General features: G+C 35.8%; 2 protein-coding genes across 24 annotated transcripts in view; one reads left to right on the top strand and one right to left on the bottom strand.

Moving 5' to 3' along the window:
* FIP1L1 (factor interacting with PAPOLA and CPSF1) overlaps positions 1 to 12,470 on the top strand; it is a 65,899-nt gene extending 53,429 nt beyond the window's left edge. For 16 of the 18 annotated variants that reach the window (XM_043906777.1, XM_043906776.1, XM_043906773.1 and 13 more), the window contains 3 exons: positions 2,886 to 3,099; positions 11,195 to 11,332; positions 12,106 to 12,470. In XM_043906777.1, coding sequence (XP_043762712.1) covers positions 2,886 to 3,099; positions 11,195 to 11,332; positions 12,106 to 12,253 — 500 coding nt within the window. In that variant the 3' untranslated portion in view covers positions 12,254 to 12,470. The remainder of the gene's footprint in view (positions 1 to 2,885; positions 3,100 to 11,194; positions 11,333 to 12,105) is intronic. The other 2 variants (XM_043906778.1, XM_043906780.1) reach the window with 2 other exon arrangements.
* An 886-nt stretch (positions 12,471 to 13,356) lies between these two features.
* Positions 13,357 to 15,189, bottom strand: part of LNX1 (ligand of numb-protein X 1) — a 185,320-nt gene continuing 183,487 nt past the window's right edge. For all 6 annotated transcript variants that reach the window (XM_043906755.1, XM_043906757.1, XM_043906756.1 and 3 more), the window contains 2 exons: positions 14,360 to 14,518; positions 13,357 to 13,955 (listed from right to left, as the gene is read on the bottom strand). In XM_043906755.1, the coding sequence (XP_043762690.1) occupies positions 13,820 to 13,955; positions 14,360 to 14,518 (295 nt within the window). In that variant the 3' untranslated portion in view covers positions 13,357 to 13,819. The remainder of the gene's footprint in view (positions 13,956 to 14,359; positions 14,519 to 15,189) is intronic.

The raw sequence follows: 15,189 nt of genomic DNA, 5'->3' as shown, positions 1-15,189 counted from the left end.
AAGTAACTTGCCCAATGTCACACAGTAAGTGGCAGAGTCAGGTCAGAATTTGAAACCATGCAGCCTGTCTCCAGAGCCCTTTCTCTTACTGTACTGTATTATTATTAGATTGATGCTGTAGATCAGTTTGTAGGAATTCATACCTTACAACATTGAGTTAACGTCTGAACAAGCATTCTGTCCATTTACGGAGATATTCTTTAATGTGTTCCAACTGAGTGCTGTAACTCTACATGCTCTTAGACAGCTTTAGTTAGATTTAGTCATAGGTACCTAATGTTTTCATTGTCCTTATAAATGGTAACTTCATTTAAGCTACGTGTTCTGTTTGTATTTGCTTGTATTTAGAAATAGAATTGGGTTTCCTTTCATTTATATGTATAATAGGGATGTCAGTATACACTTTGATCTGTTACCTGCTGAACTCTCCTCAGGCAGTATCATCTGCCCTCCTTTCCTGTTCAGGTGTTTATCCCTCACACCTCATGCCCCCTCATTGTTTGGTCTTACTGTTGTGACTAGTGCCTCTGTATAATGTTGAAGTCCTGCAAGTGGAGCTCTTGTCTGGAACCACCCCACCTACCCTTTTTTAATTTTTTTTTTTTTAAGGAAATGCTTTTATACTTATACTATGAAATTCTTACTCTCAGATTTTTGATAGAACCCTCTGTCAGAATAAGGAAAATCTCTTCTAGTTTTCCAAGGGCTTTTAAACTGTGAATGGATATTGAGTTTCATCAGATGCTTTCTGAGTTGATCGTATTGTTTTCCTTCTCTGTAATGTGGCAGTTTTCTCAATTTTTCTGATATTAAGCCACTGTGTATTTGCTGACATAAACCTAACTTGGTCACAACTGATTACTTTTTTAAAATAAATACAGACTTACTTACAATTTTGACATCTAAGTTCATATGTAATATTGTTCTGTGATTTTCCTTTATTTGTATTGTCCTTAACTGGTTTTAGTATTAAGGTTATACAAGCCACATGGGATAAGTTAGAGGGATAATCTCTTTTCCCATTCTCTGAAAGTTTTTGTATTATTCAGCTGGTCTGTACCTTATAAATGAGTAAAAGTCACCTGTAAAAACCATCTGGTCTTGTGGGAAGGTTTTAAATTGCTGATTTAATATCTTTAATAATTATGGGACTAGTCAAGATTTCTTTGAATTACTTAATATGTTGCTCTAAAATATATAATGGTCTCCATATTGTTTAATCTCTGTAACATCTGTAGTTGTAGTCCCTTACTGGTTCTGATATTTTTTATAAGGTCTTTTTCCTAATCTTGTCAGAAGATTATCATGTTTTATTCAACTAGTCTTTAAAAGCCAACTTCTGCCTTTGCTTACTACATGGTAGTTTTCTGCTGACATGATTTCTTTATTATCTCTCTTCTGTTAGATTATTCTACTTTGTTCTAAGTTCATAAGTTGAAAGCTTAATTCATTCACGTTCCATCTTTTGTAATGCAGGTTTTTTTAAGATTAATTTCCTTCAGAACAGTTTTCATCTCTAGACTTTTGACATATTGTACTTTTCTTTGTGTTCAGTTTTTAAATGATTTTAAGTCTATGACTTTTTTGACTGACCCTTGAGTTATCAGAAATGTGTTTTAAATTTGAAATAAATGGAGATTATTTTCCCATAACTTTTAATTTTTACTTCTAATTTAGATTGTGTGGTGGTCAGAAAACATGATGTCTATTATGCTTTGAAAGAACATAATATATTTTCATAAATGTTTCATATGGGTGAGGAGAATGAGTATTCTTAACCTGCCTGGCAGATTTCTATGTTATGTTCATTAAATCAACTTTATTAACAATGTTTTGCTCCGTCCTTATATATCTGTAGTGATGTTTTTGTTTGCTTAAAGTTTCGATAATTGAAAAATTACATTAGTCTCCAGTGATCATGGTTGGTTTTTCTGTTTCTACCTGTGTTATTTCTATTAGTTTTTATTCCATAGAAAGTAAGGCTATGTTGTTAGATATTTGGAAGTTTAATATTTCCTGTGTTCTTGGTGAGTTGCATCCTCTATCTTCACGTAGTCATTCTTCCTCAGGTGATCCTTTTTGTATGAGTATGCTTTGCCACTTATAATATACAGTTACTCATATGGAAATTAGGGGATATTACCATTTTCCATTTTTTTCTCCCATCCTTTGACTTTCAACCATCTTGTGTTTGTATGTTTCATGTTCAAAATATAGGTAGAATTTTTTAAACTTCTGTCACTTAGGTGATTAATTCCATCCTCTTTGTATTACTGTGATTTTTGAGCCATTCAGACTTGTCTCCCAGACGCCCATTCTTTCTGTTGCAAAGTGACTGAAATTTTCAGGTGATTTTTTAAATATTCTCTTTCTCCCTACATTGTTCTGAAATAATATATTTATCTCTATTTTTTTTAGTGGTTACTCTTGAAATGTATTATGCATATATCCAGTAGAAGTTATTTTTGTGTGTAAACTGTTTATAACTTTTGCTTATTTTTTGTTTATGAATGCCTTTTGTTTTATTCTTCAAATATAATTTTGAGTACACATTTCTAGGTTCACCGTTACTTTGTCTCAGCACTCTGAAGATGTCCTAATGTATTCTGGTTTATATTTTTGCTATATTGGGAAGTTGGTGATGTGTCTTAATTCTGATTTGCTGTCCACCTTGCAAATGAAGAGTTATATCTTTAAGATTTGTTTCTGGCATGTCCCCAGACTGTGGGTATTCACCATGTGTTACTTCTCTTTTCTACATACTAAATAATTTTGTTTTTAATTTAATGAAGCATTTTTGTGGGATTTTTACCTTTTTTTTTTTTTCATCTTTCTGTCTTGTTTTTTAAGTACCATAACTCTTAATTATTATATTTTCTCTTTAGTTGCCTTTCCCCACCTTCCTGGTTCTGCTCCTTCATGGCCTAGTCTTGTGGACACCAGCAAGCAGTGGGACTATTACTCAAGAAGAGAGAAAGACCGAGACAGAGATCGGGAGCGGGACCGAGAGCGGGACCGGGACCGAGACAGGGAGAGGGAGCGCACGCGGGAGCGGGAGCGGGAGCGCGACCACAGCCCCACGCCCAGCGTCTTCAACAGGTGCGTCCAGCGCGCCGGCGCCCGCACGCGCGTGCTGTGCCTGCGCGTCAGGGTCTCGTTCAGTGCCAGGGCGGAAAGGCCAGCTCAGCTGGGAGAGGGCGGTTTGAAGAGTAGTGAGGATAGCGGGTTTTAAAAGCATCAAGGCTGTCGTTCAACTCATAAGGACTGCCCACTATCTAAAGCAGCAGTGTTCAAATTTGTTTGTTCGTTTCTTCCTTAAAACAGTTTTGAAAATGTCATACCCCCTCATGTATTTTTATCTTGCCACATAAAATTTTTCATCTTAAGTATAAACATTTGGCTAATTGGTGAAGAATCTGCCTGCAATGCAGGAGATCCGGGTTTGATTGAAGTCGGGAAGGTCCCGAGGAGAAGGAAATGACAACCCACCCCAGTATTCTTGCCTGGAGAATTCCATGGACAGGGGAGCCAGGCAGGCTGCAGTCCATGGGGTCGACTTAGCAGCTAAACCAACCAACCAGCCAGATAGATAAAATTTCCAGTCTATTATAAGTATCATAATTTTTTTTTTCACAGAAGAATATTTTTATTCTAGCACATAACATGTTTATCATCACCACTAACATTGTCCTTCTTTTTACGTCTACAATAGCAGGGTCAATTAGAAATAATATCAAATAGTATTTCTGAATTGCATGCTCTTTGTTGAGTTTTAGGCTAACTTCTCTCATGTCATTCAGTGACAAAATGATAATACCTATTACAATTCTGTGTGTTTATTTCACTAGAAACCCTATGATGATATAACACTTTGGAATGGCTAAAATTAATTGGCTGCACTGTAAATCTTTTTTGGCACTGTAATAGTACTTTAAAAGATGGATCCTAAACTATGACTTAGATTTTTTTTCCTTTGGGCAGAAACTGTCATAATAATATTTGTTCTAGTGAGCTTTGACCGACATATTCATTGCAAATATGGTTATAGGTTACATTTAATTAATTATTTATCTCTTGTTTCCCTCTTCGACCCACAAAAATTTTGGCTGGTAATCTCTCTGGCTCAGTTTCATATTTACATCTTTAGAGGTTACTTTTTTTTCTTTTTTTTCATTAGTTGGAGGCTAATTACTTAACAAATCACTGTAGTATCCTTACCACTGGCTATGTCCAAAAGAGTAATGATAACTTTAAAAATGATCATTAGTAAGTATCATAATTTTTAAAGTTATCGTTACTCTTTTGAACATAGCCAGTGGTAAGGATACTACAGTGATTTGTTAAACATCGTTATCCATTTTTTTAAAATGTATAAGTAAGCTCTCTTTAACAGTTGGAAACTCTACATTTCTTTTTGTGCTTGAATTCTTATTTCTGAACCATGTCCCCCAAAGAATTTTATTTTTATTATGAAAAAGTATTTTTAATTATCCATCCTATTTACCCTGCAACATACATATGTAAGTTAATGTATAAAAAATGTAATGACCATACTATTAAGTATTTAAAATTTTTTTCTGATTTTGGTATTTTTATATATAAATATAATGCAAATTCTGAAAATAATTTAGTGGAGCTACATTCCTTAGTGTGATGAAAGAGCTTCTGCCCATGTCTTAATTAATGTTTGTATCCATAAATGAATGTTACTATTGTTAGGGGAAAAAAGGCTTTGCCATTATTATATTTCTTTCTTTCTTAATTGTGTACATGTAAGCCCTGAAAAATGTTGTTCACATAAAATATGTAAATAAGAATTCATGGAATTTTGTTGTGGCTCTGTCATTGTTATTTGAGCACTTTAGGATTTAGTGTGATACGTCAAAATTATACAATTAACGTATCACCAAAATTACTTTTAAGGATCCATAAGCTCATGGCTCAGTTTTCTTAAAAGCAAAGAATTAAAAATCACCCAATTGTTACACAGTGTAACAATAAAAGTACCACAAACTGGTAGCCTAGAACAATAGAAGTTTCCTCTCACAGGTCTGGAGGCTTGAGAGAGAATGTGTTCCCTGCCCGTCTCGTCCCTTCTGGCTGTTGTTAGCTGTCCGTGGTGTCCCTTGATGCCTCGCTCCAGTCTGTGTCTCTGTCTTCACAGAGTGTTCTCCTCTCTCTCTCTGTGTACAAGTGTCCCTGTTCTTAGAAGGGTATCAGTCTTTGGATTAGGGCACAGCCAGATCCAGTATGACCTCATCTTGCCTTGATGATTACATCCAGAAAGACCCTGTTTCCAAAGTTTTCAGTTTTCTGAGTTTCTTGGAATATCAGAAAGACTTTACCAAGACTTGCCAGAAGACTACAAATTATATTTAATACTCTTCATGTTAGAGGTACCCTGTTCAACTCAGTATGCTCAGAAAGGGTTAGGAAAACGAAATGCTGTTAATTTTAGTATATCTTTTCCAAAATGTCTTTAAAAATTAATGGAACACCTTTATGTACTTTTATATTTATTTTCATGCAAACCTGGAGCTGCAAACTTCCCCCATTCCATTTATGGAAAATAGCTACCAAATAATTCATGAAATACAGCTCCTATTGACAAGCCAGCCAGCCATATTACACCCAATTTCTGTGGGGGGAACGTCTGACTTCATTTTTCTTGTCCTGTTAAATGAGTTAATCTGTATCCCTTGTCTAAGATAAAATAGTCATAGAACTCAAAATAAGGTGCTGCTTCCCCAACACTTTGTTTGGCTTTCCTTCAGAAGGAATTTTTGGTTTAGTTTTTTTTGCTAGTCAGGGAAAATTCTTTGGGCTCCCACCACACTCCTCTACAGTATATCTGAAGTTAGAATGTCTCAAGACACAAGCCAAAATATTCCATTTCTTCATACTTTGTAACAGAAGCATATATCCGAGATAAAGGCCTAAAGCCCTGTAAAAACTTTATGGTCCCTGGAATAAAATTGGTCTTACTGACACTAATATTTTAACTTAGATCTTATTGATGCCATGATGGTTTTTATACCCTGAGCCAATAATGTACTGTAGTAAAATTGTTGAAAAGAATGCCTTTCTTTTGTAAAAGATCAGGAGCATGATGGAGAAAAGATTAACTAGAGAAGTGGTGTGATGTTTTACCTGCAGGTGTATCATTAGGCACTCCATATTTAGGAAGGAATTAGAGATGGCAGTGGCTACTCACTCCAGTATTCTTGCCTGGAGAATCCCATGGAGAGGAACCTGGCAGGGGTCGCAAAGTTGGACACGACTGAGCCACTGAGCATGTGTAGGAAAGAATAAACGTGGAAGTTCAGGATACGGAAATTGATTCCCTAAAACGTTGTGCCATTGGAAAGAACTCATCTATTGCTAGCCTAAAGAAGGAATTCAAAATTCTTTTTATGACCCATAAGTCACAAGTCCAGTGCACCCTTCTATATTTTAACCCCAATTCTCTCCCAAGCCCATATACTGAATGTTCTTGTCTATACTGAACTAGTTGTACATCTGGAAATCCTCATAAGTTCTAATACCTCCTTCCTTCATGTTATTCCTATCCTTTACTGCCTCACAGATTTTTACTGATTCTTCAAGGTTCTGCTCACATTTGTCTTGTGTGAGCTCTTCTGAACCTGAAAGAAAGAATTAATTATTCCTTCACATACTCCCTAAGCACTTTATGTATTTTCTTTAGAGCATGTCTTTCTTAGTAAGCCTCTTTCAGGGCATTGACTACCATTTTTCATCTCTCTATTCTCAGCCCTTTGTCCATTTATGCCTGGCACATAATGAATATGTCGGTGAATAAAATGACATACACATATCAGGGAGGTGGGTGAATACAATAGTCTCTATGATCTTGAATACAATAGTCTCTATGATCTTGAAAACTCTTGAAAACTCTTGGTGAAACTGTGTTAGCTAGATGGGTTTTGAAATGGTTAAAAATCACCATTTATCACTATCAAAGCATTAATATGAACATCTTTCTAATTAACATATCCATTGAGGTACCTTCACAATGTAGAGTGAAATATCTTTAACTAAGATAACTTTTTCTTATCAGCTATTTTTATGCATAAGATACACAGGTACACAGTTTTCCGATTTTGCTTGGTGAGATGAAGCAATGTATCAGTTCAGGATGTGAGCATATGCCTGATTCAGACAATATTTGTTTTGTTAGATGTGATCATGTAATCATGTACTTCTTAATCCAAAAAGGTTCTTGAGGATTATCCAGTCTAAATTTTGACTTGTCAGATGAGAGAATGGAAGTATAGAGAAATTAAACCAACAGTAGAGCCATGGTATCTACTGGAAATATGGTTATTACTTAAAATCATTTCTAGTCTTGGAATTAGGTAGTTTAAAAATTCAGTTGCCTTTTGTTTTCCTTATTTTTCTGTACACAATTTTTTTTTTTCTTTCTTCTTTTAGAAGTAGTGGGGAATCAGATTAATTCTTTCATTCATTAACTGACATTCTTTGAATCCCTGCTTTGTGCCAGGGACAAAGTTGTGTGCTGAGGATACAGAATTACTCATATACTGTCCTTACAGATTAAACCATATAATATTGTCACCTTAACTAGGACTGTGGTTGGAAAAAGTTTGTATAAAAAAAAGCGCAGAAAGAAACTCAGTAAGATTTTAATCTTTTTTCTCTAATAACTCTTAATAATATGACTTATACATTGTAGGCACCTGGTAAAAGTTTATTGACTAAATAAGTGAAGGTATGGTCCATACATATGTTTCTATCTGTGCGTGTGTGGTGTATGTTTCGAGTTTGTGTGGTGGGAAATGTGCTGTTAACTTGAGTCCAAAAAGTGCATGAATTCTGTTAAATTCAAGAGCACTACTTTCCAGAAAGTTGAATCATTTCTAATGTAGTTAAAATTAATATATTTGAGATAGTACTGTTATCTCTTGAATGTACATGTTCACAAGGTAAGGAACGTAATGCAAAACTTAATAGGAAAGAAGTCTAAAATGAATTGCTTTGCTAGAGCTCGTAAGTTTACTTTGCATGAATAATACAGTGTTTATAAAATACGTTGAGTTTAATTTCAGGCACACCCATGCACAGATTCTAATCAATTTTTATTGATGCTAAAAAGTGTTAATCGTTAAACCACATTTGATTTTCATGTTGCTAGCTGTAGGGCATCAGGGGTAATGTTTACCTAAATCTGACTAAAAGTTGAAGGCCAGAGAGTGGAAAAGAGGTGGAAGAATTTTGTGTTGTTCTGAATTATCCCAGCAATAGTGTTCTCTGGAAAATCCAAGTGACCTATAAGTAAAGGCTGTTTTTCCTCAAGACTGACGTTTTAGCAAATGTGGCATGTGGTATGTGTTGTGTTACAAAGTACTGAGTCATTGTGAAAATTACAGACTAGTTTCAACAGGTTTTTTAGTCTGCTTAATTGTGGGCCAGAGGGAAGGCTGGTCGTTCTAGGGTGTTTGAAATGAGCTCTAATGATTTCCAGGCCCAGAAAAACCTTTGTGCTGCAGCTGCTTATCGGAAAAGGGGTCTTTATATTTTGAGTATGAGACCAAATCTTCCACCATCTGTGGGAATGGTTCCATCAGATGGCTTGCTTTCAGAATCTTAAAGGCCTCAAATCTAATAAAAATTGGTGGCAGGGTGAGAGGGAAAGAGGTTACAAATGACAAATTGTGAGATAATTGACCTTAGTTATTTTTATGTAAATTCAGTTGGAATCATTACAAAGAGCTTTGTTTTTTAAAAAGCATTTCTTTTTGGCTGCACTGGCTCCTCGTGGTGCCCGGGCTCTTTGTTGCTCTGCTGCACGGGCAGTTGCAGCGCGTGGGCCTCTTGTTGCAGTGGCTTCTCTTGGTGTGGAGCACAGGCTTTAGAGCGCTGGGGCTTGGTTGCCCTGTGGCAGGTGAGATTTTCCTGGACCAGGAATTGAACCCATGTACCTTGCATTGCAAGGTGGATTCTTAATCACTGGACCATCAAGAAAGTCCCAAGAACCTTATTTTTAAAGAGGATAACATTAATGCTAATATTTGTCATGGTAGGTGTGAGTTTATTCTCCTTTTAGAAACTTTATTAGTCAGTTACCTTTACAAAAAGGATTCTGCTTCTGAAAACTTTAGCATTAAATTTAATGAAGGTGGTGAGCCTACACGTTAGTGGCTGTTTGTTGAGGGCCTCCTCTTGTTCCAGACACACTTTATAAATACTGTTGTCAGTTCTGCAACAACCCTGAAAAAGACTGTGGCCAGTTTTACAGGTGAGAACACTGAGTAGAGAGGTTAAGTTACTTACCCTGGACCATAGCAGAGTCAGGATGCCCCTGGGCCTGCTCTGCCCAGACTGTTCTTGCTACTTCCCACTGCCGGACATAGTGCATTACCTTTCTGGTGGCACACTTCCACTTTCCCAATACCAAGTACATATTTAAGATTAGAAAAAAATTTTCATGTGTGTGTGCATGTGTATACATGTTTATGTATATATGTCTGCATATATGAATACTTTTAAAAATAAAAATGTATCACAGGCAATAATAACTTGGTCAGCAATATGACTTGGCATTAGGTATAGCACTCCTGAATTACCACTTTTGCTAAGAGACCACTGTTAGGTTGATTGGTTTTTATATGGCTTATACTTCCACCTGATTCTGTTTTCCTGTTACTCTCTAAGATTCCTTAGCATCTTGATGCTGTGTACAAATTACTAATTTAATAATTGCATTACACATAAAATTTCTAGAAACCATAGTTATTTAGCACACAGTGTTCCAAAAGATATTTTTATTTATTCTAAAAGAGTTTACTGATATTAGGCTGTAGAGAATGTTGGCTTGTATGCTAAACAAAAAGACTTGAAAGATTAAGAAAAAACCAGAAGTATATCTCTATTTTCACAAAAGGACCTGAAGAGAGGTCTCAGGAGGTCAAGATGATTACACTTGTAACACTAGCCATCAGTCCCAGTTTCACTAGTCCATTTCTCCAAGATCAGAAAATGGAGATGCAGCTTAATATGGATTTGAAGTTGTTCCCATGGCCCCTCTCCATCCCACCCCCGTGACACACACAGCAGTAGTGAGTTACCGGGATGTCAGAGTTCAGGTGCACACGGGCGGTTTCCAGCCTGCGTTTTGTGTGGATATGAGGAAGTTGTTCCCATGGCCCCTCTCCATCCCACCCCCGTGACACACACAGCAGTAGTGAGTTACCGGGATGTCAGAGTTCAGGTGCACACGGGCAGTTTCCAGCCTGTGTTTTGTGTGGATATGTGGAAGTTGCTTTGGCGTCACACTGTTCTTAGTGTTTATACTGCTGCTTTAGATGAATATGCTCTTTATGTGATTCAAAAACTTAAGAACCTTATCTGTATTTGAAAGCAAAATATTTTTAATATGTTTTTAGAATTTTAACTGTGTACCTAAGATTTTATAAATATAAGAATTTTGGTTGGTTTAGGAGAAACTAAACCTGGGGAGATGTGAATGTCCCTCTGGATTCACTTGTGTTCTCTAGGAGAGGGTCATTTGTTAAGATCATGGAGTTACTTCTGTGAATGGTATCTTATAAAATAAAAGACTACTACTAAAAAAAAAAAAAAAAAAAGAATTTTGGTTGGAAATCTGAGATACACAAACATGCTTTTAATTCTATAAAGTGAAAGTCACTCAGTCATGTCTGACTCTTTGCGACCCCACAAACTATATAGTCCATGGAGTTCTCCAGGCCAGAATACTAGAGTGGGTAGCCGTACCCTTCTCCAGGGCATCTTCCCAACCCAGGGATCAAACCCAGGTCTCCCGCATTGCAGGCAGTTTCTTTACCAGCTGAGCCACAAGGGAAGCTGCAAATTAAAATTTAAATCAGTTTCAGCTCCCATTTTTGAAGAAAAACATCATTGTTTTTATAAAATTTCTTCCCTGTAACAACTGAAAGCATAGAACACACTCAATCCTTTAATATAACGTGTAATTATTGTATATTTTGTATTAGATCTAGGACTGATTTGGGAGCAGCATTGTTTCCCTCTCAGTTCAGCAGACATGTACTTTGCACCTGTTCTGTTTAAGGTGCTAACATGGGGACTTCTGGACTCAGGCCACCTCTTTTATAGTTTGAAGTCGTTCCGAATCAATAGTCCAGCTGTCAAGAATGCTTGTTTCTTTCTGTTTCAGTGATGAAGAGCGGTACAGATACAGGGAGTATGCAGAAAGGGGCTATGAGCGCCACAGGGCGAGTCGGGAGAAAGAAGAGCGGCACAGAGAGAGACGGCACAGAGAGAAAGAGGAGACCAGACACAAGTCCTCGCGCAGGTTTGCCCTTTAATGAGACGCTGAGTCAGGGTGAAGCCAGAGAAACTGGTGTGACTTCAGGGAGTAGAAGCAAGCGTTGCCAGTAACCACGAGAGCATATATGTGTTCCTAGTTAGAAGATCGAGAATGACCTGTTAAAATAGTCGGTTCTTTCATAGATTTCAGCAAAGACCTTGAAATCTAACAAGATTATGTTTAATATCCATAAGCCAGAATTAGCATGAAATGAAAATATATGAAAATTAAACTTACTTTGTTGAGCGGGAGGGAATTTGTCATGAATCAATTTTTAATAGTAAATAATATTAAACAAAGCAGTGTTCAGTTTAATCAAAGAACATTCAGGGCCCTGTAGTCTCAAAAAAAGCATTACATTTTAATGTGTATTGTTTGCCTAAAATCAACTCTAGAAAGTATTTCCTGTTATGATTTAGTTCTTTAGTTTCTAATTTGTAATTAGTCTTTTAGAATCAAGTATGTGGTCCCTACTGGCCCTCTCGGCACAGTGGGCATTGTGTGAGTCTCATAATCTAAAGTATGTGTGCCTTAGTGTTCTAGAATAACAACAGTGAAGCTGAGCATTAAATATAAGTATAATCCCAGCATAGAAGTCACATAAAATGTGATTACTCCCCAAAATGTATTTGAGGAAAAAAGTTCTAGGTTATTTAAAACCCACGGCTATACCAATAATTTACGTAAAGTGGGTTGATTGTCACTACTCATGTAGTTAAACATTTTTAAGAAAAATACGCCTTTCTTTTTTTCTTCAGCAATAGTAGACGTCGCCATGAAAGTGAAGAAGGAGACAGTCATAGGAGACACAAGCACAAAAAATCTAAAAGAAGCAAAGAAGGAAAAGAAGCTGGCAGTGAGCCTGCCCCTGAACAGGAGAGCACCGAAGCTACACCTGCAGAATAGGCGTGGTCATGGCCTTTTGTGTATAGTAGTGCCAGAAGTAGATACTGTAAATCTTGTTATTTTTCTGGATAATGTTTAAGAAACTTGCCTTTCATTTTGTTCTGTTAGTATGAAAAGTTAATTTTCTCTTCCAAAATAAAAGAGTGAATTTTTCATGTTAAGTTAAAATTTTGTCTTGTAATGTTTAAAAAATAAAAAGGCAGTAATGACTTTGTATGGAAGAAAGTAATGTGAATGAGTTACTCAGCAGAGAATTTAAAGAGCTATGTTTAGCTATGTACATACACAGTATCTGATAAAAGTCAAGGTTCCCTCTTGGCCAGTTTTCTTTCTTTTTTTAACAGCTCAAGCAGGCAAGATTTATCGGGCAAACAGTACACTTTTGGGGCAAGAGAGTGGGCCAGCCCCCGCAGAAGAGGTCTTGGCCAGTTTTCTTGACTTAATCAAATACCAGTCTCTTACGAGGTTGCACTGCAAAGGCATCTAAAGGTACCTCTGCGTATTGAGATTAAAACTAGTCTTTTCTCATCACTGCTGTGGCACTGTGGTTTTGCATATTAAAGAACTCATATACAGTTTTGATATCACAGCTTTTTTATAGCAGGTTTTCAGTGTTCTAAATTTGGGTTCATGGTGAAACTAAATGGGGAATTTTTATATCCACAGTAATAAAATCTAATGGCATTTGGGTTGCCTCTAAAATAACTTGTAGTTTCTAGAGAGCAGGCACATGGACACATACTCATCACTGTGACAAAAATTTGAATTGCCTCATGGCCATCTTCTATGAGCCAAACCAGGGTCAAGGTGGTTTGGCCTTTTCTTGATGCTTTTTCAAGGCTTATTGGTTGAGCAGCATGTCGGGTTTTTACAGTTACTAGCTATATTGTGAATGAAAATAAATGACAAGAGCTTTAGTCATTTTCTGTAACATATAAGAAAATACAAGTTTACAAAATTCTGTGAGCATTTTTAGGGATAATCCATAGGAGGAGTTTTGTCAGTGAAGGTAACAACATGGTTTTAAAAGAATGAATTACTAGGAACTTTTAAATAGTGATGATAGAAATGAACTTAGTATCACATACTGAAGGACAGCTATATAGTTTTTGAAAAATATTTATTTCTCATTTGATAAACACTTTTCAGCAGTGCACTTTTATAATCCTCTGTGTGGAAATCGTTTTTAAAATGCCCATAATGAATGCTTTACAGACCTCAGCACATACCAAATTTTAATTAAACTATGATTTGAATTCAGTGGGAGCATACAAACCATGTCAGCTGTTGAAGAGCTTTATAGTGAATAGAAAACTTAATCTTAAAGCTGTGGAGTAATGAGAAATGTTCCACACTGAATAAAAATTAGTAATGTTTATGTTTCGAGAATTACATTTTCTGAGGTGTAATTGACTTTCATTAGATTCTACTTTTCCTGATGTTAAGGTTTAATATTTTTACAGTGTAGCCTTCAAATTAAAAAAAAAAAAAAACTGACAAGATAAATACATTGTTTCAACTTAGCTTACTTGTGATTTCCTATTTTTCTATAACCCGTCATTCATTCTATAAAAAAGTGCCAGGCCAGGAAGCAATGGTGAGAGTAATTTTTCCTTTAAGTTCTTTTAGCGTCCTTGCCAAGCAAGCATGTATCATTCCTGTTGTACTTCTACCATTGACAGCCAGAAGAATATCACCACATCTATAAAGTAAATAAATAAACAAGGTATATGATTAACATTTTGAGCCATAGCTGAAATTAACAATTTTTATGGTGGTCCTAGTTTTTGCTACGCTTGTCAGTTTTGACTATATTACTTCTAATTAAGATTCTCCCCACACCTAACACTTAAATTCTATCAAATTCTGTTATTCAGCTTGTTTTAGAAAGAATTCTAAAAGTATCAGAAGTTGCTGTATGGGATCAAGAATAACTCTTAATTTTGAATTACTTGTGAATAGAATGCTACATAAATGTTTCAAATTTATGACCAATAAAAAAAGGCATAATTAATATATGCCTTATTTCAAGTGGGGCCAAGCTTTTGCACATAAAAAACACCATCTTTGAATATAAGTTTTTTGTTAAGCAGTCATTATTATTACCTAATTCTTCCATCATTGTATGCTGGTGTTCCTTCAACAATGGATTTGATAAAAAAAGGTTTGTTTCCATTGTATTCTTCATAACCTCCTACGATGCAGAAGCCTAGACTTCCAGCTGTATTTCTTCGTAATATAACATCTTTACAGTTATACAGGTACCTGAAATAGAACAAAATCAATGTAAATGCACAGTTAATTTGAACTCATAGTAATTACTGTGGTTCATCTCCCATTCCCTTTATTGGCATTATTAGGCCTAATAGCACGGGATGGGTCTCACTCAAAATTGTCATAGCCCAGTAACCTTTGTGGTAAAAAAGCTGGCTTTTTCTAATTGAACTTATCTTTTCTAAACACCCTTTAAAAAATGAGGCCATCTATTTATTGCATTCTGTTTATATGTCTACTAGGAAAGATTCATTTTTCACTTGAAGATTTAACCCCTCAATTTATATTAAAAAGTTAGTTATGCCTAAATCTTTACTGATGAACCACATTCAAGCATGCTTACAGTACCATATTTTTATTATAGATATAATTTTTAATGAAGGAAATTCTTTGAATAGATGGTTAATCTGAAAAAATTTAAACATAACCCTAATTAATGCATTGTCTGAAGTATTATTTTGACTTACCAGTTTATACATAGTTCTACATATTTGATAGGTTATGGAGAAGCATGCAGGCCACATAATGTAGTGAGTAAAGATTGAGGTACATTTAAAGATAAGAGTGATTCATATCGAAGGGGAGAAAAACCAGCGGTAAACTGAATAGCAACTTATAGTACGAATAGGAGAATGACCACAGGTCTTCTGTAAATGGGTAGA

The sequence above is a fragment of the Cervus elaphus genome, chromosome 6 (genome assembly GCF_910594005.1).
Source record: "Cervus elaphus chromosome 6, mCerEla1.1, whole genome shotgun sequence".
Classification (NCBI taxonomy): Eukaryota; Metazoa; Chordata; class Mammalia; order Artiodactyla; family Cervidae; genus Cervus; species Cervus elaphus.
This window is presented reverse-complemented; position numbering and strand designations above follow the sequence as displayed.